General features: G+C 43.7%; 3 protein-coding genes across 5 annotated transcripts in view; all 3 read left to right on the plus strand.

Moving 5' to 3' along the window:
- The first annotated feature begins 710 nt into the window (after positions 1 to 710).
- On the plus strand, positions 711 to 5,716 carry LOC146379671 (uncharacterized). Of its 3 annotated transcripts, none has more exons than XM_084941002.1 (7): positions 711 to 879; positions 3,002 to 3,098; positions 3,237 to 3,840; positions 4,126 to 4,331; positions 4,525 to 4,642; positions 4,928 to 5,096; positions 5,205 to 5,716. In XM_084941002.1, the coding sequence occupies exons 3-7, from the start codon at positions 3,355 to 3,357 to the stop codon at positions 5,216 to 5,218; spliced, it is 993 nt and encodes a 330-aa protein (XP_084797128.1). In that variant the 5' UTR covers positions 711 to 879; positions 3,002 to 3,098; positions 3,237 to 3,354; the 3' UTR covers positions 5,219 to 5,716. The 3 variants fall into 3 exon arrangements, with proteins under 3 accessions (XP_084797128.1, XP_084797130.1, XP_084797131.1); XM_084941004.1 differs by having other exon boundaries at positions 3,002 to 3,094; XM_084941005.1 differs by lacking the exon at positions 711 to 879 and having other exon boundaries at positions 893 to 3,098.
- Positions 5,717 to 9,214: 3,498 nt separating this feature from the next.
- LOC146379672 (GTPase IMAP family member 9-like) lies at positions 9,215 to 11,058 on the plus strand. The gene has a single exon (XM_084941006.1). It carries the CDS (start codon positions 9,420 to 9,422, stop codon positions 10,227 to 10,229), a length of 810 nt encoding a protein of 269 aa, XP_084797132.1. The 5' UTR covers positions 9,215 to 9,419; the 3' UTR covers positions 10,230 to 11,058.
- A 4,568-nt stretch (positions 11,059 to 15,626) lies between these two features.
- The window catches only part of LOC146379673 (uncharacterized), a 5,310-nt gene continuing 4,694 nt past the window's right edge, over positions 15,627 to 16,242 (plus strand). Inside the window, exon 1 of the mRNA XM_084941295.1 lies at positions 15,627 to 15,720. The gene's annotated coding sequence lies outside the window, so the exon portion shown is untranslated. The remainder of the gene's footprint in view (positions 15,721 to 16,242) is intronic.

The raw sequence follows: 16,242 nt of genomic DNA on the forward strand, positions 1-16,242 counted from the left end.
TTAATTAGTTTTCCTGGGTTGTGTGAAATCACAGAAAAAAATTCCTATATAAACTGAATCTATGCACTAAGGTTGTTGTGGGGTTGGGTGTTGCTGGAGTGCAAAATTACTGATGGAAGATGGACAAGAAAAGGTCAAAGCCATCAGGTCCTCAGTTTAGAACAAAAGAGAAAAGAAGAGGAGAAACGAGCAAAAGATACAGGTAAGCAGATGTGTCTTTGAATGATGGCAGGTGCATCCTGAAACAAGATTACATTCATTAGTAGGGATTGGGAAAACTTCTGTTTAGCTTTGTTAGCCACTTATTGAATCTTGTGTTGTCCAGCATAATATTAATTACCCATTAATTGGACGAGCTGTATTGTTGATTTGTCTGCTATTCTCAATGTAGGAGGAATTATAATGACTGTTAGCCACTTGCATATTCTCTCTCTCTCTCTCTCTCTCTCTTTCACACACACGCTTTCATAAATTCAGCATGGTTCAGTATGGTCTGTGTGTGAGTGTGGGGCGTGGGCGGGGGGAGGGGGGGCAGGGGGAGTGTTCGCCCAGGGCACCAAACAGGCCAGGACCGCCCCTGGGTAGAACCGTCCTTCAATGAGCAACTTTTTTACTTTCTTACTTACATTTCGGATCCTGTACTTTTTCACTTTTACTTGAGTAAAAAAGTTGCTTCAGTACTTTAACTTTTACTGGAGTATTTTTTTTTTTTAACACAGGTGTCTGTATGTCGTTAGAGCATGTCTTCTGGCACACAGTCAGCTGATTTCCGTTTGGAGGAGGTGGAGGGAGTAAAAACGTGGAGCTGTTCACAGATGTTGAGGAGAGGAGACGCGGACAGTACTTTTGGTTTTACTGCATGAAAGGAGCAGAGCGCAGGTAACACTGATAATACTAAAGGAAAGCTTTGTTTATATCGTCGGGATGGGGATCGTGTTGGTGTGTAGCCTCAGGTTTACACTGTTAACTGGTAATAATGTAACAGCGCGTTTGTAACAATGACTTTCTGATGTGTAATTAAACGACATTCATTACTTTGACGATGAGCTACGAGATCACATGTAGTGAAAGGCCTGTTGGGATGAACTTGTAATAAAATACATGTTTGGACTTGAGTGAGCAGAGAGCTCCGAGTCTTCTCAGCAAAGCTTTATTATTTACTTTTCGCTACTTCCTCTTTCTGTGCGTACGGCTCAATCACATATTCGGTACACTTAGTGACGTTCATCAGCCAGTTCGGACTTTACAACAGTTTCGACATCGTGGTACTGAACTGTACTGCCTGCGCTCTTTTGTTTACGCCGAGGGAGACAAGACACCTCTGCCCAGCGTCCTGCTCGCAATCGGTCAGTCTCTGGACAACAAACTGGACGCCCAGCGTCCCCGACTGTACCGGGGAGACAGAACGAAGGACTCAGGCAAGAAAAGGGGAGGAGGTGTGTGCTTCATGGTTAAGTCTTTGTGGGCTATGCATGTGTGTATCTTAAAAACGCACTGCTGTCAGACACTCCAGCTGCTGACCTTCAGTTCAGTTCTCCTTCAGCTGTTTACACCCCCCACGTGGTGATAAAGCTATGGCTATGGACGACCTGTATGACGTCATCAGAGGACTTGATTACAAAAATCCTGAAGCTGCCTTTATTGTGTTGGGAGACTTTAACAGAGCCAACATGAAGAAACGTCCCTACAGGAGGTGATCAAACACTGGATCACTGCTACAAACCCCTCCCCCGTCTAGCTTTTGGCAAGGCAGAGCATTGTTCCATACTGCTGCTGCCTGCATACAGACAAAGGCTTAAACAGGACAAAACAGTTTCCAGGGTCATTTACAAATGGGACAGTGAGGCTGAGGGGGTCTTACAGGCCTGCTTTGAGACAACTGACTGGCAGATATTTGAGAATGCAGCTGATCGCAACATCAATAAATTCATAGACTCTGTTATAGGCTATACTGGAAACAAGCATGCAGCGTTCAGTCCACCGTGTCTCTTGCAGATGAGCTCAACAACTTCTGTGCTCGTTTTGATGCAGAAAACATAAAGCAAGTCCTTTTTCCTCAGGCAGGCAGTGAGGCTGTAACCTTAATACTCGAAATAGAAGATGTGAGATGGTCTTTCAAAAAGGTCAACCCAAAACTTGCCTCGAAGCTCGTCGACCTTGGGCTGGAAACGTCTATCCGCAGATGGATTCTGAACTGTGGGTGGTGAGAGTTGGTAAGCACACCTCCTCAACACTTATTTTAAACACAGGGTCGTGTGCTTAGCCCCCTCCTGTGTTCCCTGTTCACACACGACTGTGTTGCTAAACATAAGTGCAACACCAAGTGGTGTCTGGATAATAACCTGTCTCTCAATGTCAGCAAAACAAAGGAAATGATAGTGGACTACTGGAAACGACCAGTCGGGGAACACCAGCCCATCCACACCAACGGTGTCAAGGTCCAAAGGGTCAGCAACTTCAAATTCCTTGGAGTAAATGTCACCGAGGATCTCTCCTGGACCCTCCACACGGACACTGCAATCATGCAATCATGAAAGCTCATCAGCGACTCTACTTCCTGAGGAAGCTGAAGAAGTTTGTCATGAACGCCAACATCACCTCAAATTTCTACAGGTGTGCGATCGAGAGCTTGCTGACGAGCTGCTTTACAGTTTGGTACAGAAGCTGCTCTGCCAGCAGCCGCAAATCACTACAGAGGGTGGTGAAAGCAGCAGAGCACATCACTGGCACGAGGCTTCCTGCCATTCAGGTCATTTATCTGTAGCGGTGCCACAGCATCATCAAGGACCACAGCCACCCAGCATGTCAGCTGTTCTCCTTCTTACCATCTGGCAGACGTTACAGGAGTCTGTCTGCTCCGACTACAAGGCTCAAAAACTGTTTTTACCATCAAGCCAATCGACACCTCAACTACAACACACACACACACACACACACACACACACACACACACACACACACACACACACTTCATTTCTTATCATACTGTCTGTGTTTCCAGCTTTATCAAAGAGGAAAGTCTTCAGCCTAATCATCAAACTTAGAAAGCGCGTCTGCCTCCTGGATCCAGCTGCGACAAAGCTCTCAGGCTCCTGTATGTGAGTTCCTATAATTAGTAATCACCCCTGGGTGCTTAAAGAAATCTTATCCCGTGACTCACACCCAGTGCTGATCATGCTGATTACAATAACAGTGTGTTATTGTGTGTGTGTTCAAAGATGAACTTTTATTTCCAGATAACCAGCCGATGACACTGCCTGACATATACCGAGCTGTCAGAGCTGCTGTCCACATCAGCAGAGTGACACTGACAGTCTGGACGGTCTGTTTGATCGACATCATCCAAATCGGATCATGCAGAGACAAGGAAACATCAAAGAACATTATAAAGCGAGGCATTTAAAGCTGAATGATTTGAAACAGGAAGCTCAAGATACTCATTTGTACAAGAAGTACCTCTACAAAGACGACATCCCTCCGTACCCCGGACCTGGAGAGGTTTCACTTGAGTTTCATGTGTCTCGGCTGAAGCACGACACATACAGATTAGAAGAGATCAAGAATGACGGAGGCTTCAAGGATCCAAAGAGCGGCTCAGAGGATCCAGACAGACTGTCCCTGGTGTGGTGGAGTCTGGTTGTGGCACCAGAGGAGATCCAGTCAGCTGAGAGGAGGCTCCTGGAGGAGGCCTTCCCAAACTGGACTGAGGAGCAGGTCCGGCAGAAGCAGGGCTTCCTGGTGGACTTTGCCTCGTCTCCAGCCTTCAGTGAGAAGTCCAGGTATGGATCGTACCGCTTCACCTTCACAGTGCAGGAGGTGCTGGAGGCGTACAGCAAGCAGGTACAGACTCCTTCAGTGTAAATTAACATTAATTAGCTCAATGAAGTTTTATTTTTTAAACTTTTTTAAACTTGATTTTGTCAGTGTAGCACCTCAGACTGAAAAAGCTCCCTGACTACTTCATGTAATCAATGATCTTCTGTTTTTAGCTGGTCAGCTTCACCTCAGTGGAACATTTTGTGTATTATGTGTTTGACTGAGACGTCTGTACAACGTCCCGGCTCACTGATGAAGCCCGGTGTAGTTGGTGTGAGTCTGTCATCAAAACGTGTTTTTTTTTTCCAGTTTTGCTCCGGCCGCCCGCCCGTCATGCGTGTTCTCAGGACTACCCTGTACAGACAGGAAGTGATGTATGCTGTGCTGGTCCACAGCTCAGCCAATGACGAGCTCTTCTCTGAGTATCCCATGCTGAATGACCCTCCGAACACCATCTCTGCTTACAGGGACGGATGCTTCACCTGGAGGCCCGAGGCCATGTGTGAGACACACAAGTAAGACACAGATGTTACAATACACACACACACACACACACACACACACACACACACACACACACACACACACACACACACACACACACAGAATAAGCTGTTTTTTTTATATTTACTGAAGTCAGACAACATTTGGTGGATGTTCCTGATCCTTTAACGACTGTCAGCTGATTCAGACGCTGCTTCCTCTCAGATATGTTCTTTTACAAAGACGTGACAAAAACCTGATGGAAGTTTGGGGGCTGATTCAGGATCCACAGTTTTATGTTTGGGACCACGTCGCCATCGCCCTGCATGTGGAGGGAGGACAGGTACCTTCACTGCTCCTCCTCCTCACACACCTGCAGAAACATCAGGAACATTATTGTGTGTTTAATCATCGTAAAGCTGGAGGAAGCTTTTTGATTCTTGTCTTTCTGAGTTTTTGGTCTTTGTGTGTTTCTGCCAGAGTTGGTGTGTTTGGAGGTTTGATGAATAAATGAACATGTTTGCTGTAAATAAACTCCATGTTTCAGTTGTGTTTGAGTTTCATTTTGTAGGTTTTTTTGTGTAAAAATGTTGCTCGTCTTTTTTTCTCTGTTCATTTTCTTGTCCAGGTGCTGAAGTTTGATTCTGGTGATCTGAGAAAGAACCTCACGTTCTGTGAGTCTGACGCTGTGACAGTCACACCTAAATCTGACTTTCAACATTACAAGGATGCTCAAAGCCTCGTCGCTCGTTTGTGGCCGCTGAAGAAGGAGGTTTCACTCCAGCAGAGAATCAGAGGTAATAAATCACTAATCAATAACAGGCTGACTTCCTGCTTTATCTCCTGACACAGCCGATGAGCTGTGAGCTGTAAACGTCTCCAACACTAACCTTCTTCATCAACAGGCTCTACAGAGTGAGGCTGTCTGTGGAGTTTCTCCACCTTTATTCTCCTTTTCCTGAGCGACTGCAGCATCACCGGCTGCACAGTGAACCATGGTGGAGGTTACACAGAAGGAAACAGCCGAGAGGAACGAACACAGAAAAACTGTTTGACGTGACTTTTTTATTCGATTAGTTTATTAAAGGTTTATTACATGAATTTCCAAAGACCAAAGACAGATAAAACAAACATGTGATCATGTGTTTCACTGCACTCTGTCCTGTCTGCGTGTGATGTGTTCATGTGACTGAATCAAAGACTAATTACTTTGTACACACGAAAAGTGGACAATAAAGTTGTTTTGGATATTTTGGGTGTTTTCTGTGGAGTTCAGGTGCCTTCACTGCTCCTCCTCCTCACTCTTCACACACCTGAAGCTTTTCACATCAGATCATTTGTTGCTGTCTTTGTTAAATCAGTCCAACGTGTCACTAAAAGTGCTCCGAACGACCATCTACTCCTGATTCTGAAGAGAGGTGAAGCACATCAGCAGAGTGTCTGACAGATGACATTCAACTAAAATGAAAATAAATCTGTAACCTGAAAAGGAACCCAAAGGAAACTGTTTCCAATCTTTCATTTAAACCATCATTTATTTCAAAAATAAATACAGTGGCTTGCAAAAGTATTCGGCCCCCTTGAACTTTTCTACATTTGGTCACATTACAGCTACAAAGTATCAATGTTATTGGAATTCCAGATGAAAGACCAACACAACGTGGTGCACACGTGAGAAGTGGAACGAAAATCAGACATGATTCCAAACATCTTTTACAAATAAATAACTGCAAAGTGGGGTGTGCGTAATTATTCAGCCCCCTTTGGTCTGAGTGCAGTCAGTTGCACATAGACGTTGCCTGATGAGTGCTAATGACTAAATAGAGCACCTGTGTGTAATCTAATGTCAGTACAAATACAGCTGCTCTGTGACGGCCTCAGAGGTTGTCTAGGAGAATAATGGGAGCAACAACACCATGAAGTCCAAAGAACACACCAGACAGGTCAGGGATAAAGTTATTGAGAAATTTAAAGCAGGCTTAGGCTACAAAAAGATTTCCCAAGCCTTGAACATCCCACGGAGCACTGTTCAAGCCATCATTCAGAAATGGAAGGAGCACAACTGTAAACCTACCAAGACAAGGCCGTCCACCTAAACTCACAGGCCGAGCAAGGAGAGCGCTGATCAGAAATGCAGCCAAGAGGCCCATGGTGACTCTGGACGAGCTGCAGAGATCTACAGCTCAGGTGGGGGAATCTGTCCATAGGACAACTATTAGTGGTGCACTGCACAAAGTTGGCCTTTATGGAAGAGTGGCCAGAAGAAAGCCATTGTTAACAGAAAACCATAAGAAATCCCGTTTGCAGTTTGCCGCAAGCCATGTGGGGGACACAGCAAACATGTGGAAGAAGCTGCTCTGGTCAGATGAGACCAACATGGAACTTTTTGGCCACAATGCAAAACACTATGTGTGGAAAACTAACACTGCACCTCACTCTGAACACACCATCCCCACTGTCAAATATGGTGGTGGCAGCATCATGCTCTGGGGGGGCTTCTCTTCAGCAGGGACAGGGAAGCTGGTCAGAGTTGATGGGAAGATGGATGGAGCCAAATACAGGGCAGTCTTGGAAGAAAACCTCTTGAGTCTGCAAAAGACTTGAGACTGGGGCGGAGGTTCACCTTCCAGCAGGACAACGACCCTAAACATAAAGCCAGGGCAACAATGGGATGGTTTAAAACAAAACATATCCATGTGTTAGAATGGCCCAGTCAAAGTCCAGATCTAAATCCAATCGAGAATCTGTGGCAAGATCTGAAAACTGCTGTTCACAAACGCTGTCCATCTAATCTGACTGAGCTGGAGCTGTTGTGCAAAGAAGAATGGGCAAAGATTTCAGTCTGTAGATGTGCAAAGCTGGTAGAGACAGACCCTAAAAGACTGGCAGCTGGAACTGCAAAAGGTGGTTCTACAAAGTATTGACTCAGGGGCTGAATAATTACGCACACCCCACTTTGCAGTTATTTATTTGTAAAAAATGTTTGGAATCATGTATGATTTTCTTTCCACTTCTCACATGTGCACCACTTTGTGTTGGTCTTTCACCTGGAATTCCAGTAAAATTGATTCATGTTTGTGGCTGTAATGTGACAAAATGTGGAAAAGTTCAAGGGGGCCGAATACTTTAGCAAGCCACTGTATAAAACAAAAAACGTTCCTCCTTCAGGTCGTCTTTTTCACTGGAGCTAAGGAGCCGAGCTACTACTGAACTACAACCAAAAATAACTGAATGTAAATATGAGGAAACCAACACAAAATACTTCTAAAAAGGCACAAAACTGCAAAAAAAAAACTACAGTAACATAAGACTGAAACAGAAACTGAAAGTGCAAAACTCCTGATCTGTCCAGGATCATGATAATCTGTTAGGTCAGCGTTTCCTGACCGCACAGGTTTAATATTGCTGACTGCAGAGTTCGTTCATCTCAGGCTCCTACATCTGCTTGAATGTGCTTTTAAGACCAGGCAAACGATCAATATCAGATGACCTGATTGATGTGACGTGAAGGAAGCTTTTAAAAACTGTGACAGAGCTTTGCTGCAGAAACACAGAGCACTGCCAACGAGGCGGCTGAAGGAAGTCACGCAGCTGAGAGGAAAGCGGTCTGCAGCAGAACATCAGCAGAGACAAAGTAAAAGACGAACATGGACAGCAATCCTGCTTCACCCTGTGAGTAATTTATAACTTTTATTGTTGTATAAGAAATCTCAGGTTCATATAAAGTTTTTATAAGGAGAATATGAGTTTTTGTATTCATTACATTGATGAATTCGTTGTTTTCAGGCAGGTGATTTCTCTTTGTGGATGTGTGAATGTGTGTGTGTGGTGCTCAAACTGCTCTCTCTCATTCTGTTCTATAGTTGTTTCACTTTCCTGTTACAGCCAAATGTGCTGTAACACATTTTAAACAAATGCAAGTGAATTCAACACTGAAAAGCTTTTGTAACAACAAAGCATAAAATCCAACAGGTAACAACCAAATTAACTGTATTTAGACAGCGTTAAAAAGGAAACTATTAAATCCAGTTCTTTATATTCTTCAGCGGCCAAGAAAGACACGGCTCAAAGTGGTCAAACGGAAAATGGAGACTTAGCACATCCAGCAACGCCAGCAAAAGGCAGAAAACAGGAAGCCTGATTATTTATATTCTTCCTCTAGACGTCACACACACTTTACGTTTCGATCAAACACTTAGTTTCACTTTCTGCCTGCAGCTCCTCATATTCTGCAAAAACATGCAGTTTCCTGTCAGCCTGTGACCTCGTCAAGTCTGGGCTTCTCATAAAACAATCTAATCAGCAAATAAGCATTAAGATTATATATTTAAATCCCAACAAAACTCTTTCATGTATTGGTGAAAATTTCAGGGAGTTTTAATTCAGGCTGAAGCTGCTCCACCATTACAACCAGGAAGAAACCTGAGTGGATCTCACAAAAACAGACGACCTGAACATTAAAGTCAATTTATTTGTTGCTGTGTGAAGGTGTGTGTTACGTGCAGTGTTGTAATGTGTCAGAGGACCTGTATATGTAAAAACCTGCTTTACTCAGCACTCATTGGTCGGACCAGAGAAAAAATAAAAACTGTCTTGGCTGCATCTCAGAAGGCTGCAGCGGTTTGATGCTGACAAAATCTGTCTTCCTTAAACCTCCATCAGAACCAGGCTCAGGGAGGGGCGGCCATGTGCCGTGAGCGGTTGGAGTTGAGTGGAGGAACGCTGTAGAAGAGAGCCAGAGATTAATAATAAGAAATGATTAAATGCAGAGAGGTGCATAAACATACGTCTTTGTCTCCCTCCCCTCAGAGGGCGGCCCCTCCCTGAGGCTGAGCTCATTGCTGAACAGAAAGTGTTCTGTGTGCATGTTATCAGCTACTGACTCATGCAGGAAAGTCCTGATATCAGTGAAAGGAGTAGAAGGAGACGTGAAACAGCTGGGCTTATAAAACTGCTGCGTCATCTGTGTAGCAGTGATATCCATCCATGCTGATGAATAATGCCACTCAGAGGTGTGATTACTAATAAAGTGGATGTGGAATGCTTCTCTTTGGAAAACCTTATAGATGACATGTTGATCTTCTTCAGCAGACGCAGCAGACGAACATCTCAGGATCGTGATGGTTGGGAAAACTGGAGCTGGGAAGAGTGCAGCAGGAAACACCATCTTAGAAAGAAGAGTTTTTAAATCCACTTTGTCGTCATCTTCAACAACAGCAGAGTGTCAGAAGGAAACAGGAGAGTTTGGGGGTCAAACACTGGTTGTAGTTGATACTCCAGGTCTGTTTGATACCAAACTGTCTCTAGAGCAGGTGGTGAAAGAGATCAGTAAGTGCATCTCCTTTGCTGCTCCTGGTCCTCACGTGTTCCTGGTTGTGATCCAACCAAACAGATTCACCAAAGAAGAACAAGAAACAGTAAAAATTATTCAGAAGATATCCGGAGATGAAGCGGCACGCTACACTATGGCCTTGTTCACCCACGGAGACGATCTGGAAGCAGATGAAGTCAGTGTAGAAGATTTAATTGATGGAAATAAAGAACTCAGTGACTTCATCAGTCAGTGTGAGGGAGGATATCATGTTTTTAACAACAGAAAAAAGGATTCCTCTCAGGTCAAGGAGCTGATGAAGAAGATCAACACAATGGTCCAGAGAAACGGAGGAAGCTGCTACACCAAAGACATGTTTGAAGAAGCTGAGAAAGCAATAAAAGCGGAAATGGATCGACTCCTGGAAGAAAATCCAGAGATGTCAGAAGAAGAAGCCAGAAGACGGGCAGAAAGAGAAAACGAGTACATCAGGGCTTGTGGGATAGGGGCGAGCGTTGGAAGTATCTTAGGCCCAGTGGGAGCAGCAGTGGGAGCAGCAGTGGCAGCTGCAGTGGCAGCTGTAGTTGTAGCACTGAAACATGCATGTGTCACACAGTGAAGGTGAAGAATGAAGGTTCATAATCTACGTATTTCCACCTCAGAGTTGGTACATATGAGTTGGTATGCAGACGACTCAGCACTATACTCAAAATTAACTCAGTGGAATAGAACAGAAATATATCCCACTATTATAAATACACAGCAGCATATGGCCATATCAGACCTATAATGGAATAATTCTAGTTAACCCTCACATGTAGATTTAGGTGGTTAGAACTTCACTGCATGGTTTTGCACAGCTATGCATGTTTAGATGGCTGAGAATAAAAGAGGAGCTGAGACGTCCCAGAGTTGACTGTGAACTGTGATGTTTGATGTGTGTCTGTTCTGCTGTGTGTAGTAACAAATACTTTGACCACAGCTCTTTCTGTGTTGGAGACTTTAGTTACAAAATTCCACGACAGAATGCAAACAGCTTGTTGATTGGATGAGAATCTTGGAGCTGGTGAGCAAAATGTAACTATGTTCACTAATAAAGGTCATGTTCTCTGTGTTTCCATTTATGCATAAATCACTTGTGATGTAAATGAGTACAGTAATGTTAATGTAGTCCTGTTGCATACTGAATACTGCATGCTGCATTGTTCATGGCTGTATGAGAGCGAGGCTCTCCTGCTGGTACAGCAGACATTACTGTCTCTTCATGCTGGAGGTGGGACATAAATTCCCACTGTGGGCGAGCCGTCACTCTGACCAGCTGCTGCTGAATGTGTTCCTTGTGTTTGGACCACACAGTGTGTACGAACAATAAAGCTTTGCAAAATTCTCAACACAGTGTTTAATACTAAAGTCATAGCATGAACTTCATGTACGTTCTACCAGAGTAATAAATAAAAGACATCAAATAACCTTCTGTGGGGAGACTGTTATTGTACACACACACACACACACACACACACACACACACACACACACACACACACACACAGTGTTTTAACCTTTTGTGACCATATAAGTGTTACAGTGGGTGGTGCTTGTATTCACTGAATAAAAGGCTGCAGGGAAACAGGTGAGGAGCGTTCAGCTCCTTGGTGCTGACCAGCCTTCCCTTGCTAACAAGAAAACAACAGTTCCGTCGTTGTCTTGCTTTCTTCATGAGTTTGATGAGTCTCTGAACTAGCCGGCCTGCTGAAGCGCAGACCCAACAGGATCATTATTAGGCCACATGTAAATAACAAAATATCTTTATAACTTAAAGCAAAATTGTGAAACGTAAAGTCCGAAACAAGTCTTTATATTAAGGCCATCAGTCAAACAATACTGTTGGTCTGGGTCTAAACAGAGCGTGTTGTGTGTCACGTCTTCTTTTGCGCATGCGCTTTGAGGGTTCACACTAGAGCGCATTTGCTGTCACATTTTACTTGTAGTGTGAACGAGCAGACAAAACAATCGGATTTGATCAAAAAATCGGTATTGAGCATTAAGACCTGCAGAGTGAACGTAGCCTAAGCGACACTGGCAACACCTGGGCCCAGTGTGCTGGTGTTTCACCACTTGTACCAATGACTGTAGAAAACATGGACGACCTCAGAGCCAGAACACCTCCATCGCCCCCTCCTATTCACCCACACATACAAAGCAATCTGACCATACCTGAACTGATTTACAAATACAAACACATATCTGAATAAATACTGATCATTTAGACACAATTTATTAAGTTCAGTTTCATGAATTGGATGATTTTGTCTTTCTAACAGCTTTCTGAGCACACAGACGTCTAAAACTACAGTAACATCCAGCTCACTCATAAGTTGCTGCTTATTTAAACCATAAATCAAAGTGCTGATCAAATAGTTTGATGTATGGTCAGAATTCTTCAAGTCCCGGCTCCCACAGTCTCGGTCGTTGTGTCCTTGGGCAAGACACTTCACCCGTTGCCTACTGGTGGTGGTCAGAGGGCCCGGTGGCGTCCGGCAGCCTCGCCTCTGTCAGTGCGCCCCAGGGCGGCTGTGGCTACAATGTAGCTGCCATCACCAGTGTGTGAATGGGTGGATGACTGGATGTAGTGTAAACCGCTTAGGGGTCTAAGTAAAGCACTATACAAATACAGGCCATTTACCATTTATTTATCCAGGTTAAAAATCTCATTGAGATAAAAAAAATGTTATTTGCAAGAGAGACCTGGCATCAGGGCAACAAAAGTCAAAATACGTGTACCACACAAGTACATAACATTTAAAACAAATACAATATCCCGTACGAACCTCATCTGAGAGGAACACCACATCTTTCCCTGGGTAGGACACAACTTTAACAGAAATAAACATCTTTATTTTAAAGATATAGTTAAGATACAAACAGACTTCAGGTCGGAGCTGCATCCTACTTGATAACTTGGCTCAAAAAGAACAGATTTATCTAAAATCTATTAAAGTCTGGCTGCAGTGTGGGTGGGTTTAAACAGAAAGCTGAGGAGACGGAAGAACACGGTTGAGTTATTTGTATATTTGTAATATTTCTTGCAATAGCTCAGTACTGAAGCTCATCCTGAAATAAGTAATGCAGATCATCAACATATCACCATCATGTTCATTCACACACAGTGTTGCTCATGTTAGCGGATATCGGGATGCTGGCTAGCTTTTTACCTTTGATGAACACGAAGCTCTCAGATCTTTGGCGACTGCTTGGTTTTTTCTCCACATTCGTCCAAAGTTTGAAAGCGGAAATTGTAAACAGTGCCACAGGAGTCACAGTGGCCACAAATATTTTTTACCTGTGGTGATTTAACAGTTACATAGAGAATGAAGGGGAAACTAAACCAGTGTTTCTCAAACTTTGCCCCCTAGCGGGTGTTGGGTTTATATTTTATTATTGTCACTTGTATTGAGAAACATGTCATCATTTATGCTTGGAAGTATATGATCGTTTGTAGATTGAAAGAATGTCTCATCCTAGGAGGTCTGCAACAACTCTAAAGTGCGTCCACTCCTCTTCAGAGTGTTCTGGCATAGATCACACACCTCCTGGTCATGAGAGAGGTCGTATCTTCTCTTGCTGATATATGGTGTAGCAAACACACGTATATCTGTTTGAGTGTAAGAGCCCTTTGTTTAAGTAAACTGCTGGACTCCCTGGCGCCAGTAGGTGTGGGGAGTCTTCACAGGGTCACAGAGCGACTGGGGTGAGCGACAGGAACACGCTTGTCACAGTTCTCTCCCTCGTGCACCAGTGACACAAAGAACTTTGGTGACTTGCGTCTTGCTTTTGCTATTGTAGTAGAATTGTCTCGTTCCAGCGGTGGGTCTGTGCTAGACAGACCCATGAGTGGGACATGGTGTCAGGGTTCCTGGGTCGGTGACCCAGTGTTTTCAGTTTTGTCACGTTTAGGTTATGTTGCCACATCAATGTTCTCACTTCCTGCTTTTCCTGTGTCAGCTCGTCTCTCGTGTTATTAGCCAGATTATGTTCAGCTGTGTACTCACCGGTCTCTCATTATCATCCTCATCAGTCTGTGTATTTAAGTCCTCTGTTTCCACTCGTTCACTGTCGTGTCATTGATGTGATGTTGTCGTTCCCGTTAGTGCTCAGTTATTCAGCCAGCCTTTCAGTCAGCTAGTCAGTTCTGCCGTTCCTGCTTTGTTCGTTCACCCGCTCCAATAAATCCTCATCATTTCTGCACCGTGAGTCCTGCGTTTGGGTCATCTCTTCCACGCCTCCACACACAACCCCTGACACATGGAGGTACTGTAGGTGGGCACAGTAGTAACAGAAAGTCTGTTTGAAATTTCTATGTTAAGTTATATATTTATTTAAATATATATATATTTGTATAAAAAACTAATAAAAACTGGTAATAGGAGGTGGTTATTTTGTGATATTACTCTGATTTACATTTACTGATCTACTTTTGAAGTCTGTGTCCCAGTGGCCGCTGGGTCACAAACACTGTGCAGCCTGGGCAGCATTAGAGTTTATAGCAAACAGCCTGTGGTCAAAGGAGCTTGCAAAGAAAAGCGTCTGGACTTCTTTAAGTTACTTGAAGACGTTTCACCTCTCATCCGAGAAGCTTCTTCAGTTCTAAGGTCAAATGGTGGAGAGTCCCAGATATAAACCTAGTGGGAGTATCCCCCCACAGAGGGACAAAAGGACCCCCTGATGATCCTCTAATCGCCTGAGCCAAGGACCCACACCCAGTTTCACACCTTGGCTCAGGCGATTAGTCAAACTGGGGTTTGACTCCCCGACACGGAGATAAACCTTTTTCTCCTTCCTAAATTCTGAGGACAGTGCAGGACCTCCTGTTACCAGGAGAGTGACATCTCAGTATCAGCGCACCAATCATGTGCAGCTCCTGAACCATCGCAGCGATTTAGTTTCCCTGCTGTGTTTTCTTCATCGTGTGTGTGACCACAGGAAGCAGGATTAACTCATCAAAGTGACAACACTTCAGTTTGTGACTGAAGGTCTACACTGGGGAGTAAATCAGGAACATGTTAAACTAATTTAACAAAGAAATAAAAATGAGAGTTTCAGATATTGATTTATAAATCTGTGAGGGAGTGAAGGATCCTCCTCTGGAGACAGATTTCATCTTTGTTTGCTGATGAGACACATTTTTACACACAAAACCTACAAAGAGCTTAGAAATGAGTTATAGTCAGTTAAGGGAACTGAGACACAGAGAGATGACGGGAAGGAGACGCGTGGAAACATAAGGAGAAGAACATAGGAACAGAAAAGGGAAAGAAGACACAAGGACACACACATAAACAGACACACAGAGGACAAACACACAAGGGGAACCTACTAAACAAGAAACTGAACTTAATAAACTAAGCAAACTAATTTTGTGTGATTCAGTCCCATGAAAATAGTTTAGCTCAGGATAAACAGGTCAGCTTGTGTTAATGTGGTGACGTTACAGTGAAGCTGTGTGTTGGGCTGGTGCTCAGTGTCCTAAAAATGGATCCAAGCTGAGAGCGTTCATTAGAACTTAGAAGTGAACAACATTTGTATTCTCATGTACTAGTATTCGTGTTTTTTACACAGCAGAAGTTACCTGTGCATAGGTGGTAGAATCGTCCTTCAAGGAGCTACTTTCTACTTTTTTACTCTGAGTACATTTCAGTACTTTTTCACTTTTACTGAAATGTTGGTTTAACTGTAGTATCTGTACTTCTACGTACAGAATGTGCACTTGTGCCACCTCTGGTGGTCAGTCTGCGGTTACTGAGGTTTTTTCATCCTTAAAATTTAGTACACAAAAGAATCTTTTTTCCCCGCAGGTTCAGGATCTTGGAGTAAATAAAAGAAAGTAAACTCATGAATTATAGATAATAGATAGATAATAATCTGCGGACGGAAAGAAAAACAGACACTCGTGTTTCTCTCTGGCTGTGGGTGACAGTCAGCTGATTTCAGTTTGGAGGAGGCGGAGGAAAATGGTGGAGCTGTTTACAGATGTTGAGGAGAGGAGACACGGACATACTTTGGTTTTTACCGCATGAAAGGAGCAGAGCTGCGTTCAGCTGTTGTGTTCGTAGGTGAGCAAACACTGATGATAATAAAGGAAAACTTTGTTTGTGTCCTCAGGATTCGTGTTGGTGTGTGTGGCCTCAGGTTTGTACTGTTAACTGGTAATTATGTAACAGCGAGTTTCACCTAATGGTAGAGTAACAGATGACTTTCTGGCGAGTAATTAAATAACATCCATTACTTTGACGACGAACAACGAGATCACAAGGAATAAAAGGCCTGTTGGGAAGAAAGTATAATAAAAATAAGTGTTTGGACTTCAGTGAGCAGCACAGACTCGGGATGTGTGTTAGACTGTTAAAGCAGAGTTCTTACTGGGAGGACACAAATCCCTCTGGGCCTGCGCCAGGAAACCTTCGTGTGACGTGCCGTGAATAGTTTATTAGTCTTTGAGTGGGTTTGCAGTAAGGTTTTTGCACGAAGTCAATAAGTGAGTGTTTTTAAAAAAAGTTGTCCCCGGTGTGACAGGGGAGGGATACTAACGCTGTCGCTGTTTCACTGTTACTTTGATATTTACCATAGAACGTAAA

Source organism: Perissodus microlepis, chromosome 10 (assembly GCF_051167445.1).
Source record: "Perissodus microlepis isolate ML-2025 ecotype Zambia chromosome 10, ASM5116744v1, whole genome shotgun sequence".
NCBI classification, from domain to species: domain Eukaryota; kingdom Metazoa; phylum Chordata; class Actinopteri; order Cichliformes; family Cichlidae; genus Perissodus; species Perissodus microlepis.